This window comes from Plodia interpunctella, chromosome 17 (assembly GCF_027563975.2).
Source record: "Plodia interpunctella isolate USDA-ARS_2022_Savannah chromosome 17, ilPloInte3.2, whole genome shotgun sequence".
Taxonomy (NCBI): domain Eukaryota; kingdom Metazoa; phylum Arthropoda; class Insecta; order Lepidoptera; family Pyralidae; genus Plodia; species Plodia interpunctella.
In genome coordinates, this window is record NC_071310.1 from 7960083 (window position 1) to 7972731 (window position 12649).

Consider the following 12649-nt stretch of genomic DNA (forward strand, 5'->3'; position numbering starts at 1 on the left):
TCCGCGATATATGCTGAGCGAAGGCCATTTTGGTGCATAATTGTGGTGTGCATAAGGCTGTTTTATATTTTTTCAAACTAAATTTAAATTATGATATGTGAAAATCAGGCATGTTCGATTCCCTCTCAAATTATGAATATTGTCATTTCATTATTTGAATTTAAATTCACTCAGCAACACGTGTAAATCACAAAATTAAAACTAAAATCGCATTCAAATTAACTTAATGTCCAGAGTAACTGAAGCACGAACTAGATTTGTGCGAAAAGTTAAACTTTTGTAGAATTCTCCAACTAACGTCGGTGTAATATGTTCAGTAGTTTTTCATTTCTATGGAAATTTAAATTGGATTTTTTTATTAGTTTTAACTTAAATCAAGTTACGATAACGTATAGGTAAGATAGAAAATGAAAGTATCTAGAAATTATTTATTTCAGACTGTACACAAATAGGTGATATTATATTTAAAATCCATATTTTGTTATTAGGAGAATTATAACTATAATATAATTTATTTTCTTATACTTATCAAACATATTGTATTTCTTCAATTTTAATAAGTATTTTTGTTACGTTCACACAAGTACTCTTTGAGAATAAAAATGTCTTTGAAATATCTGCACATATTGTTACCTTTACACGATAAAATGCGGCATTTTGGTATTCCCGACATTCTTGATAACCTAAAAGTCCACTTTTATTATAGTCGCGCCACTCGTGATAGGAAAAAGGGGCACGTAGTTCAGATTCCAACATTTCCCTACATATTTGCAGGAAACACAATTGGACGGCCTCAGTCTTTGCATAAGAAATGCAATATAACCGACGCCTGCCTGTATTCTGTATAGTATACCCTTGTTTTATTGCAAAATTTTTGCATTTCTGCTAAGTTATAGCTGCGTTGAGACGATTCTGTTGAAACTTGGATGTGGATTTGAGTGAGAGAAAAAATACTTAGCTAAATAATCGCGTCGATATTTAAGGTTCTTCAAGGCGTAAGTAAGCATTTTTTGAGTTTGCGGCTAGTCCCCTAGACCCCATCAACATTACATTCCATCAGGCCAGACTAAGATTAAGGAGAAAAACTTTAGTAGATAAATTTAGCAAATTTAAATCAACGGAACACAACGTAGTGGCAACACGCTGGTCATCGCAACCGATCACGACGACTGGGGGCCGCGCTCATAGTCGCAACAGCATATATAAAAGTCGGTAAGTCCCCTGGCGTCAACCGAACTTCCATTAATTTACGTATATAGCGAAGACGAAGTTCCAAAACCTCGAAATGTCGGCAGAAAGAACGCGCTAATGAAACCAGAACTTGGCCAAGTTTTGTCGGAGATAGAACTTTGCCGAACATGTTTCATTAATTATTCTTTGTTGCAATGACAAATGGACTTAAAACTGCGTAGTACAGTGTTGCTTTTTAGTTATGAACCCGTTTCATAATTTAAAAAAATATCATTTCCACTGTAGGGAGGTACCCTAAAAAATGTACCGTGATTAATGTGTATGTATGTATTGTATACGCATACCAAATTAAATAATTCTACTAATGTGAATTCTTACTAATAGTTTTTGAAGCTAGACCGCGGCCAAACGGATGGACGGATAGACGATAGAAGAGCTCCTTGTATGTCCTACGGAACCCTAAAAATGTCTAGAGAGAGTAGAAGACAGCATTTTTACGAACTATTTTTTTTTAATACTTAAAAAAGGGATTAAAAGCGCACGTACCATACCTACCTTTAATACTTTTGATTTGTTGAGAGTACACAACGCTCACAAACTGCATTTATTATAATAAGATAAAAGAAAGAAAAATATTACATTAACAGCTTGATTTTAAACTGCTGTAAAGTGGATCAGTGTCATTTATTTATTTATTTATTCACAACTTACATCTAAATTATTGATGACATTTTATGATGAATATTGCAATAATTATACAATGAAACGTATCTCATTATATTAAGGTTGTTATGTAGTTTTAATTCGCAATAATTCACCGTAACCTGGCACTTCAAGTTCGTGGACACAGATGATATAGTACCTAGTAATGTAACAGTTAATTGGGTGACTCACTTCGAGAAGACACTTCGTGTAAATTATAGGTGGTATTGCTAAATGTGTGGGTCTAAGAAAATTAGAGTAACGTTTCTCATGTATGCTCTAACCGTACAACCTGTCCAAATAAATTTTAATTTGAACTTGTCCGCGACAGCTAGGCGGTAGCCTTCATTCCGTCTAGTTTTATGCAAACCAATAAATTATATATATCAGAAAGGTCAAACTCAAGTGATAGCTTGATGATCAATGATCTGACAATTAAGAAGCGTTTTTTTACTAATCAACGCCCAGCCTAAACCATAGAAGCTATAAACGGAAAATTTGGGTAGTAGCTTTAGGTTATTACGGTGTACTCAGATAAGAAAGGAATTTTCAAAATTCGGCCCCTAAAGGGGTAAAAATTGGGGGTAAAGTTTGTATGAAAAATAACGAAAATCTTTACTGATCTACATGAAACTTGGCATAAATGCTATGCAACAAAAATAATAAAATCAGTATTTTAGGATTTCTTAAAATTTGGCCTTTAGGGTAGTTAAATGAGAATAAAGAAATAATGAATAATCCCATTCAAAAAATTACGTCAACTAAAGGTATGAGTAGACAGCGAAATATATTATTGGACCATCTTGATGGAAATTAGTAATTAAATCTGATTATATATATAGGGTTATTTCTGAGAAAGTTTTATTATGGTTTTATTGGCGGCTTTAATCGAGCGAAGCCGGAACGGGCGCTAGTTAAGAATGCCGGAGACTGTACTGTAAGGTGATCGAAAAAGCCCAGGATCCGTTTACAGTAGAAAAACTATGGTACACTATGGCTGAGAAGAAACCTAGAAATCGCTCAGATGAGAGAGACCCTAAAATAATTTAAGCAACTTGCTTTCTTTCAATGTGTGGGAGTAATTTTTAGGGTTCCGTAGCCTATCCGTCCGTCCGTCCGTGCGTATGTTTTTCCGAAACTATGAGAACTATACGTTAAGGTAAGTAGATGTATTCTGTGAACCACATTAAGATTTTACACAAAAATAGAAAGAAAAAAAACAATAAATTTTGGGGGTCCCCATACTTAGAACTGAAACTCATTTTTATCAAACCCATACGTGTGGGGTATCTATGGATAGGTCTTCAAAAATTATATTGATGTTTCTAATATCATTTTTTTCTAAACTGAACTGCACGAGAGACACTTCCAAAGTGGTAAAATATGTTTGTGGACGGAAGTTTGAAACAGAAAAAAGGTTGGTTCGTATTTATTGATACATCTAAATAAACAATTATTTTGAACAGCAAACCTTGTCAAGCTGCGTCAAATTATCCTAACTGGATATTATTGAGTATAATAATAAACAACTTCTGGTGTCAGGTCGATTCATTTCATACTAATTGACATGTGTCTGCAAAATTTAAATGTAAACTCAATATGAAGCAGCGGTGGTCAAGTGGTTAAGGCCTGCGATCGAAAAGTCACAGGTTGAAATCCTACTCGTGCTAGATGAGTTTGTATACTAATTTGGCTCATGAACTGTAGTTTTCATAGACCACCTGCTTCTGGTGAAGGAAAACATCGTGAGGAAACCTACACACTTACTATTGACAGTTTAAGTTCACTAGTATGTGTATGTATGCACTAGTGTGTGTATGCAACTACTTGCCACTAGATGTCGGCAGGTACTCGTAAAAGTCATGTCAGATACCTTTAAGCGACTTGAATATAATCTGATACCAGTGTTTAGCAATAACACACTTGAATAAATGTGAAATCGATTTGATTATAAAAAATACAAACTCTATCAGAACAATATAAAAGTCATATCAACTCGTATGTATGTTACTTTGATTTTAATAATTATTTTAATTTATGCCATACTAGCTTTTGCTCGCGGCTACGCGTGAATTCCCCACACGAACAGTTATTTTTCCAGGATGAAATGTACCTTATATATGGGTATTTTGTGTTTTTCCAGCAGACATAGAAACCAAAAACATTGTTGATGCTAAAATAAAAATGTATAATGAAACAATTATTTTATGTCGATGATTTTGTTGAATGTTGACATGTTTTTGTTGATCATGTACAAAGAAACACTGTGGTTCCGGCTTTATTTTCAGCAGGCAGCGTGGTATATCACGTTGTTTATGCATGGAAGAAGCGCCGACGCTAAGCGACGATTCATTCAAATTTTCCCACGAGCTTCTTATTTCTCCTTGGAATCCATTTTGAGACACATTTCAGGCCGTTGCCTCAAATTATCATACTATAATTACTATATTATAGATACTAGCTTTAGCCCGCGGATTCGTTCGCGTGAATTTCTGACGGGAACAGTATTTTTTTCCTGGATGAAAAATATACCTATACAAAATTTCAAGAAGATTGGTTGAGTAGATAGAGCGTGAAGTTTTACAACAAATTTACTTTCGCATTGATAATATTACTTAGGATATGGTTAGGATTAAAGTGAGCGATGGTAGTGTAATGTAATGTGGTTAAGACGCCTGTGGATCGAAAGGTCCCATTCAAATCCTACTCGTACGTACCGCATGAGTTTGTATACCAATCTGTCTTATGTATAGAAGTTTTCATAGACCACGACCTGCTTCCTATGAACATCGTGAGAAAACCTGCACACTGGTTGATTATTAACTTGTCTGTGAAATGGAGAAGGCAATGGCAAACCACACCATTAATAGTGCCAAGAAAGTTGTTTGATTTCATTCGATGTAATGACCACGACCCTCAGCCATGAGGAATACGACTATGAAGAAAAATTACAGTGGGGGCTGATTCCGCCCTAGAATAGGACCACTCCGTAGCCTCCCGTGAATGTCGTAAGAAGCGACTGAGGGACTCATAGCGATATTATTGTTCTACGTGTAGGTCTGATGCAAAATGTGCGCTTCACAAAATGAGCACTTGCCACATAATGAGAACTTAGTAAAATATGCATTTTGCGTCAGACCTCTTCGTGTTTACTGGTATTTTACAAGTAACATTGTATAAATTTAGATTTTCACAAGGCGCCTGACTTATTTTAGAGTTTATTCCAATAATATTTATGTTTCAAACCACATTTAAATATTTAATATACGACCACGACGAAGTGAATTATTTACAACCTCTTTATAAAACCATTTTCGAGGTTTACTTTCCACTTGAACGAGATCTTATTTTAATTTATTATTACCCCAACAATCCCGCCAAAATTATAATTTCATTATGGGAGTTAATTCTACACGGAAAGAAACAATTTATTTGAGGTATTAAGCGTTCGAATTTATTTGGATCTCCGGAGAAACGGAACTCTTTAACCATTACTTTTTGTTACTGTATGTGCAAATACAATTTTTCATCACAATCATTGTGAATTTAATACTTATTTCTTTCTACTTTTTCGAGTTTGTTATTGGTAGCTGGGGGCTTACCATGATCTCTTAACGCGATCCGCTTTACGACCTAAACTGAACTGCATCGCAAATTCGTACCATCGACTTAATTTTTAGTATGAATGCGATTCATTTTAGGTTCCTAAATTGAACTGAGTTGCATTGGAATCGTTCTGTAAAAGTTGATGGTAGGCCTGCTGGTCTCAGATTTTATTTAAGTCGCCTAAAGCGTTTCGACCACTGCGGCCGCGCTGTCATTACAGTTTTTAAAAGGAATTGATATAATAGGAAGAAACTGGGACACTAAGGATACGAGATACACACAGGTTTCATACAAACCGTGTTTAAGGAGACACTTAGCCACAATCCCGAAATATTTATGCCTAAATCGTCGTCCTGATTGAACGGCGAAATACGGTTCGACGTGATGCAAATTCTAATGCCAGCTCCACACTGTCGCCGAACTCAGCCACATGCCAACGGGAATGCGTGAACATCGCGTAGTTATTTATCGCAATGAAAAACCAGTAATGTATACCAAACCAAACTGTTCGACGACAGTGTGGAGCCGGCATAAAATATAGGCGCTGCGTCGTTCTGTATTAATGTGATAGCCGGTGAAACATGTAGGATTAAGTTTTAAGTTTTCTTTTAATGTAATTATTCACGTTTTTGCAAATAAACAATCTTTGTCAAGGTTGGTGTTGATATCTTGCGAAATTTTCATCTGTTTAGGGAAATTAAATTGTAAATAACAACAAGGATACTTATTTAAGTATGATAGAAGTCATGTTGAAGGACTGAAAAGAGAGCATTTGTGCACACTGAATTTGATAGGATACTGGCATTGTAGTCGCGCCCAGTGAAAGTCCAGTTCACACCTTGTCTGTGCGTTTGTCGGCCACCTAGGACGCCGAGTAATATCTTCATCCGCGTCATTAGAAGTTTGGGATGGAGCTTGTTAGTCCGTTTGTGGCCTCGGTGCCCGAAATTTGTGTTTAAGCTCTTGTTTGTGGGCAATTTAAGTCAATTTGAGGTTAACTCGGCTAATTCATTGCTTATGATTATGATACTCGGTAATTACAAAACTTAAATCCAGTTGAGAATGTAATTTTCTTGAAAATATTGTTTTTTTTTATGTTACATTTTGTACCTAGATGCCAAAAAGAGAGCGCTATTTTTTTAAGCTCTTACGTGGCTTTTTGACTTATTTTTGAAAATAATAATGAAATGAAAAAAATACTGTACGTCGGCTTAAGACGTACTCGTAAAGAGATGAATTAATTCAGCCGACCTGACATGGTCTCGATAGCTCAGTGGTCAAGAGCACTGTCCCGGATAGACAGGGGCGCGGGTTCAATTCCCGCTCGATTCCAGAATTTTTTCATCTCATTATTATTTTCAAAAATAAGTTTAAAAGCATGTGTGACATATATAACAAATCCATTATTTTTATGTGTTAAATCACCCATCGGTTTGCTGAATACGTCTAATTACTTTCAAGTGTGAATGATGGATTTAGTAAGTACTCTTAATAGCGGACATACCGACAAGACGAAACCATTGTTGCTAGTAAGCTACGGAATCCGAAGCATAAGTTAACAATAGTAACAAAATGAGAACCTATCAGAGTAGATTAACTTACAGAGCCAACCCACGCGTATTGGCTTGACTTTATCACACATCATCCTGGTCCTCTGATGACATAGGCTAACCCTACTTTGGATAATATTTCCCACTGAATTTGTATTTGATCCCCGATAATGTTCGGCCGATATCACACCTTCCATATAGTGATGCCCGTCGATAGGTCACTATCGATAAAGTTTATCGATGGTATAAATTAATGTTATACCTCTAATACTGGCAGTAAAGTTGTTCCGGAGCAACTGTGGGGACAGAAAAAATATACTTTCTTATATGTTTACGTAAAAGTTAGTAGACTGTATATATAAATAACTGGTTATAATGACGTAACAACGAAACAAAGAGATTTACAACATTCTGATGAGCCTGATGAGATTTGACTCGATCAAAGTTTTTTTAGTCAAATTTTTGACAGCTTAATTTCAAATATTAAGGCGTTATGTGCACGCATACTAGCGCCACCAATCACACTCCATCGATTTCTTTGATTGGCTTAGCGAACATGAAAAAAAAATATTTTAACGAATTAAGCCGTACCAAATAGAGATTATTATTAGAAAGTAATAGTTGAATATATTACAATGTTTTCACAGAGGTCACCCAATGTCTGTGGGCCCAAACACAGATTTAGATTCAATGTATGTGGGGCCCAAACGAGTTTTGATAGCCACCGTTTTTGATTTAGTCTACTATGTTAATAGGTAATGGAATATTAATTATACTTCCCACAAAATTTATTTATCCAGTGTATAATCCATAATCTGTTGAAATATTTTATTTTTATTTTTCGCTAATAAATAAAAGAAATCGATAAAAATGCTTTTCCGCTTCGCACATTATTATTTTTGAAGTATATAGATAATCTCATCGTTAATCAACATCGATATTAAAACAATCGATAGTCCGCCATCACTAGACGACATCGTAGGCAACACGACCTCCTAAACGATCGTCCCTGGGCGTAAAATAAAATGTCTTCATTTATTAACTTAAAGGGACATGAGGTAGCAGAAATACAGAAAAACCTGTTCTTTATTCTTATTTCTATATTATATTTCCGTTTTCTTTCTTTACTGAAGATCGACTGACTAACAGTCAGTTAGACTTTATTATAATATAGTTAAGGTTACGGAGAAGGTCATAGAGTACAGAGTACTTTTCATTCTGGGAAAAAGTGCATTTCCCGTCGTAAATTCACGCGTGCGAACCCGAGGGTAAAAAAGGTAAATTGTAATAATATGTGGGACGCATTTATAACATTAGTGGGGTTATTATGATAGAGGACAGCCTGCAGAGGTTAATACAAGTATAACGCGGATAATCCGCCACCAAACGGATTAAATAACACTGAAAACTTTTACTATTAAGGTGTTTGGTTGGTACAGTCGACAGCGTATCAACGTAAGCAAATTTTAAAAAAAGAAGTGCGGGATTAGTTTTCCGATGACGCCATGAACTCTCGACTGGGTTGCACCAGTCAACTTTAAGCTGCGCAGAAAAACGCAAACTCATTTTGTCTAAAAGACGGCGGCGCGGGTTCAAATTAACGCAACAATTGACTGATGCAATTCACACTTTAATGTCGTGTTTTTAACCCTTTTTTTAGCCCTATAAGGATATTTTAATCAAAATCTATTTATAACATATCCAAGTTTAGACAAGGCTACGTCAGAAAGATCAGAATATTTCAGAACATCGTTTATTGACCTTTTATTCTATCGATATATGTATAATGTCGAAGACTAATTGGTTACCCACTGACATTCAATTATATGCCTTATTGCCTTGACTTAGAACTGATATCATAGATATTGTCCTCGCTGTATAAATACTCCTTGAAAATATGTATGTATGGCTTCTTGAAGCCACACAAGTGGGTGTATTTTGAAGGAAAAATAGTCTTCAGAGAATATTTTGGTCGATTTCCTAAACGTCCAATAATTGAAACACAAACTGGCTATTCAGATCTACTTATTTGTGTCCTAACTTAGTACTTACAGTTCTAAATAGCTAATATCTCCAAAACCACGACTTGTTACATCTTAAAATGTCCAAGAATTGGTAGCAAAATCTGTACCAAATACGTTAGTTCCGTCCGAGTTGCGCCAGACAGTACAGCGGGGCAATTTATGTCTGTCTGTCCGAGTTTGAAATGCATGTAATTTAAATGGCTTCTCTATGCTCTTTGCAAACTTATACAGGGTTACCTATATAAGTTGTGGAAAATGATAAATTTCAAGGTTTCTTCCATACGAATAATTGTACTATCGACTGAACATGTAGGTAGTTAAAATAATACCAACGCATAAGAAATCACCCTGTATAAATTAAATAAATAAATATAAGTATAATAGTAACAAATCACACAGAATTAGTTACCCGCAAAGTAAATTTCCAAATTTTTGTTCTGGGATACTAACTCAACTATATATACATATTATACATAAACATCCAAGGCCAATCTGAAAAAGATCATTTCCCATGTTGAAGTGACCGAGAATCGAACCCGAGACCTTCCAGTGTAGCAGTCCGGCTTGATGACCATTAGGCCACGAAGGTCGAGGTGTATAAAGCGTGCGAAAATTTCAGACGCTTTATACGAATGCGGAAAATTTTCAACTGCTGTGTAAAAGACAGATAAGTAGGTGGAGTTGAACCTGAATAGAATTTATACTCGTAAGCTCTCGTCGTTGCCGGGGGGCTACCATGAAACATAAAAGTATAAATCACGTAGTACGCCATTGCGTCCACTCGTTCTCACTTTTTTTATATATTTATACACTGTCTAATTGAGTTCCGGCATTTCTCCTCATAGTGGTCGTTACGACATGCCTGTAGTTTATTGCCATGCTTTGAGTAAATCCACGTAATTTTTAATTTGACATGTAAAAGTGCGTGTTATTTTGACTTTCATTTCTTGGCTGTGACGCCTCGAAGACCGAAATCCGCGTAGAAAAAACCTTAAAATTCTGAAGATTCAGCTGCGACTACCTACTCTGAGGGACAGTAGGAAAAAAATGAACAGATAAAAAAATATTATGATATAAAGATTCTAATTCGACACGCTGCAAAAAAAAACGCTGCATTATATTCTTTTTTACTTCTTCTTCTTTTTCTTGTTGTCTTTCTCTAATAATAAAAATAAATTCATTTTATTAAAATTTTAGATGTAAGTTTTTTTTTTGGTTAATCCATTTATTTATTGTTATTCTCTTCTTTAATATTTTAAATAATCGAAACAAAATAATGTAGTGTTCATTATATTTAATACAACTATTTCTTTTTAATTTTAATTTTAGAAACACATTGTTATACCATTTAAAATAAATATTAGTTACTAAACTTACTCAGTTTCGTTGTTTTCGAACAAAATATGTCCCTGGGCCGCCTCGTACTGCAAACCGCTCTTTGCAGTCCCATCCTCCGTCCAAAATGGCACCCTCACCTTACCCCTAGCGCCCGCCGTTCGCACCACACGCAAATCATACGTCCCCACTGACTCCGTCAACTCAAAGTCCCTTTGCGGAAACGAGAACACGCCAGAATGGTCGTCATCTAAAATCACAACAGTAGCCGTCGACGGAGACGCCAAGCATGCCCCTTTTGGAGAACTCAAACGGACATAAAAATGCTCGTCTTCTTCAAAGACATCATCATCTATCACTTGGACAGTAAACGTTTTCTCTGTCTCGCCCTGTTTGAAGAATAGAGCACCCTGTGTCGCGACATAGTCTGATCCTGCCTCAGCAGTGCCATCTTCAGTGGTGTATTGTACAGATATTTCGCCATTCAGATCCCCTGCGCGTACAACGCGCACTTCAAATGATCCGCAGTTTTCCATTACAGTATAATGATCTGGATCAAACCGAACGTTAGGACCCTTTGGTTCTATCGACGGTGAACCTGACTCTCTGCGTTGCAATTCCGCTTTCACCTCACTAAGATCACTTTGAGCTCTCTCCGATATCTTCCGCGAGAAGTCTCCCCCGCCGGTCATTTTACGAGTGGCCGCAACTCTGTAAAAAGCCCTCGACTTGGGTCCTCGAGACATCAAGGTTTCTAAAGCCATACGCTCAACAGTTTCCAGATCTTCTTCAGGGTGTTGTCTCCTTAACTCCCGCAGAACAGAAACGTATTCTTTTCTTGATTTTTCTATTTCTCGTCCCTCTTCATCATCAGATGCAAAATCATCGGTGCTATTTGGTTTTAGCGCCATTTCAACGGAACCATCGCCTTCTGCTTCCACAATTACACCTCTCTCATTCACGCGATATCCTTTCTTCAGATACTTGTAGACGAGCAAGCGCCTATCGGCGATGTAAGCCGTGAGTACAGTCGCCGGAAAGAAAAGGAATGTTACAGCGCCCTCCCAAACTTCAACTTCGCTGGGTGATATCACAGCCAGGATAAGGTAGAGCCAGACGTAAGCAAAAATCGACCATGTTGCAGTCACGAGAAATACTCTTAGATGTTTGATCTTCCGTACCTCTCCGTCAGGTATTACCACGACACAAATAGCCATAATCACGAATAAATTATATGCAGCAGAGCCAACGATGGTGCCAGGCCCTAAATCACCAGCTTCGAAGTTCTTTCCGGCTATCTCGATAACTGAGAGCAAGATTTCGGGTGCACTAGATCCAAGAGCCATGAGTGTCAAGTTGGCAACAGTCTCGTTCCAAACTCTAACGACGATGATTTGATCGCTACCGTTGCGTCGTACGCGCACCTCTTTCTCTCTGGAAGTGATAACTTCGATGGCTGCCATGAATCGGTCGGAGACGATGGAGACACCGATGAAGAGATACATGAGGGCGAGGAAGTAGACGACGCCGCGGAGGGCGATGTCCAAAGTTGGGACATCCTCGAGAGGTTTCCAAGTTGGGAGGACGAGGCCCTCGGAGCATTGTAGGACGTGTTGGGGGGTGGTGTTGCGCGGGGCGAGGCGCGCGGAGGGTAGCTCGGCGCGCGCTACCACGCAGCAGGCCGCGAGCGCGGCGAGCGCGGGCCGCATGCCGCGTTACCTGTCGCGGCCCATGAGCGACCGGCGCTGCCAGAGGCCGGCGCCCGACTGAGCCCGACAGGCGTCGCGACGCCGCTCCCCCACCCCGCAGTTTCTCACGCAGTAGGATCGCGGTTTTAAGAGCCGCTACGGGCAAACCTCGCACGTAGCTCACCTACTCACTGATGGTGCTTTATTGCCGTCGCGGGCCGTAAACTTAGCGTTGTTTTGGGGAAAAAGGTTATTAGCTCGCGCGTAGCCGCGGGAAACTTATTAAACTAAGTTTTTGGAGCGATACGGAATTCGGAATCTCGTATTTTAATCTCCGATGAAGCTCTTATTAAACTTTCAAGTTGTGATTTGAGGTGAGGTTAGCTAACACGGCTACAGTGTATTGTATCAACACGCAAGGGAGGCACGCGATACGCTATTTAATCTGTGGAATCTCGAAGGTGTTTATTAGAAGTCCTTATAACACTTGCACTATTGAAAGGCATAATAATGGCTACTATACTTACATACCTACATCCCTTTTGTTATTGTA

General features: G+C 37.8%; 1 protein-coding gene across 3 annotated transcripts in view; it reads right to left on the reverse strand.

Moving 5' to 3' along the window:
- Positions 1-12190, reverse strand: part of Calx (Na/Ca-exchange protein) — a 97170-nt gene extending 84980 nt beyond the window's left edge. For 2 of the 3 annotated variants that reach the window (XM_053757384.2, XM_053757382.2), the window contains exon 1: positions 10451-12190. In XM_053757384.2, the coding sequence (XP_053613359.1) occupies positions 10451-12117 (1667 nt within the window). In that variant the 5' untranslated portion in view covers positions 12118-12190. The remainder of the gene's footprint in view (positions 1-10450) is intronic. The other variant, XM_053757383.2, reaches the window with a different exon arrangement.
- Between the last annotated feature and the right edge of the window lie 459 nt (positions 12191-12649).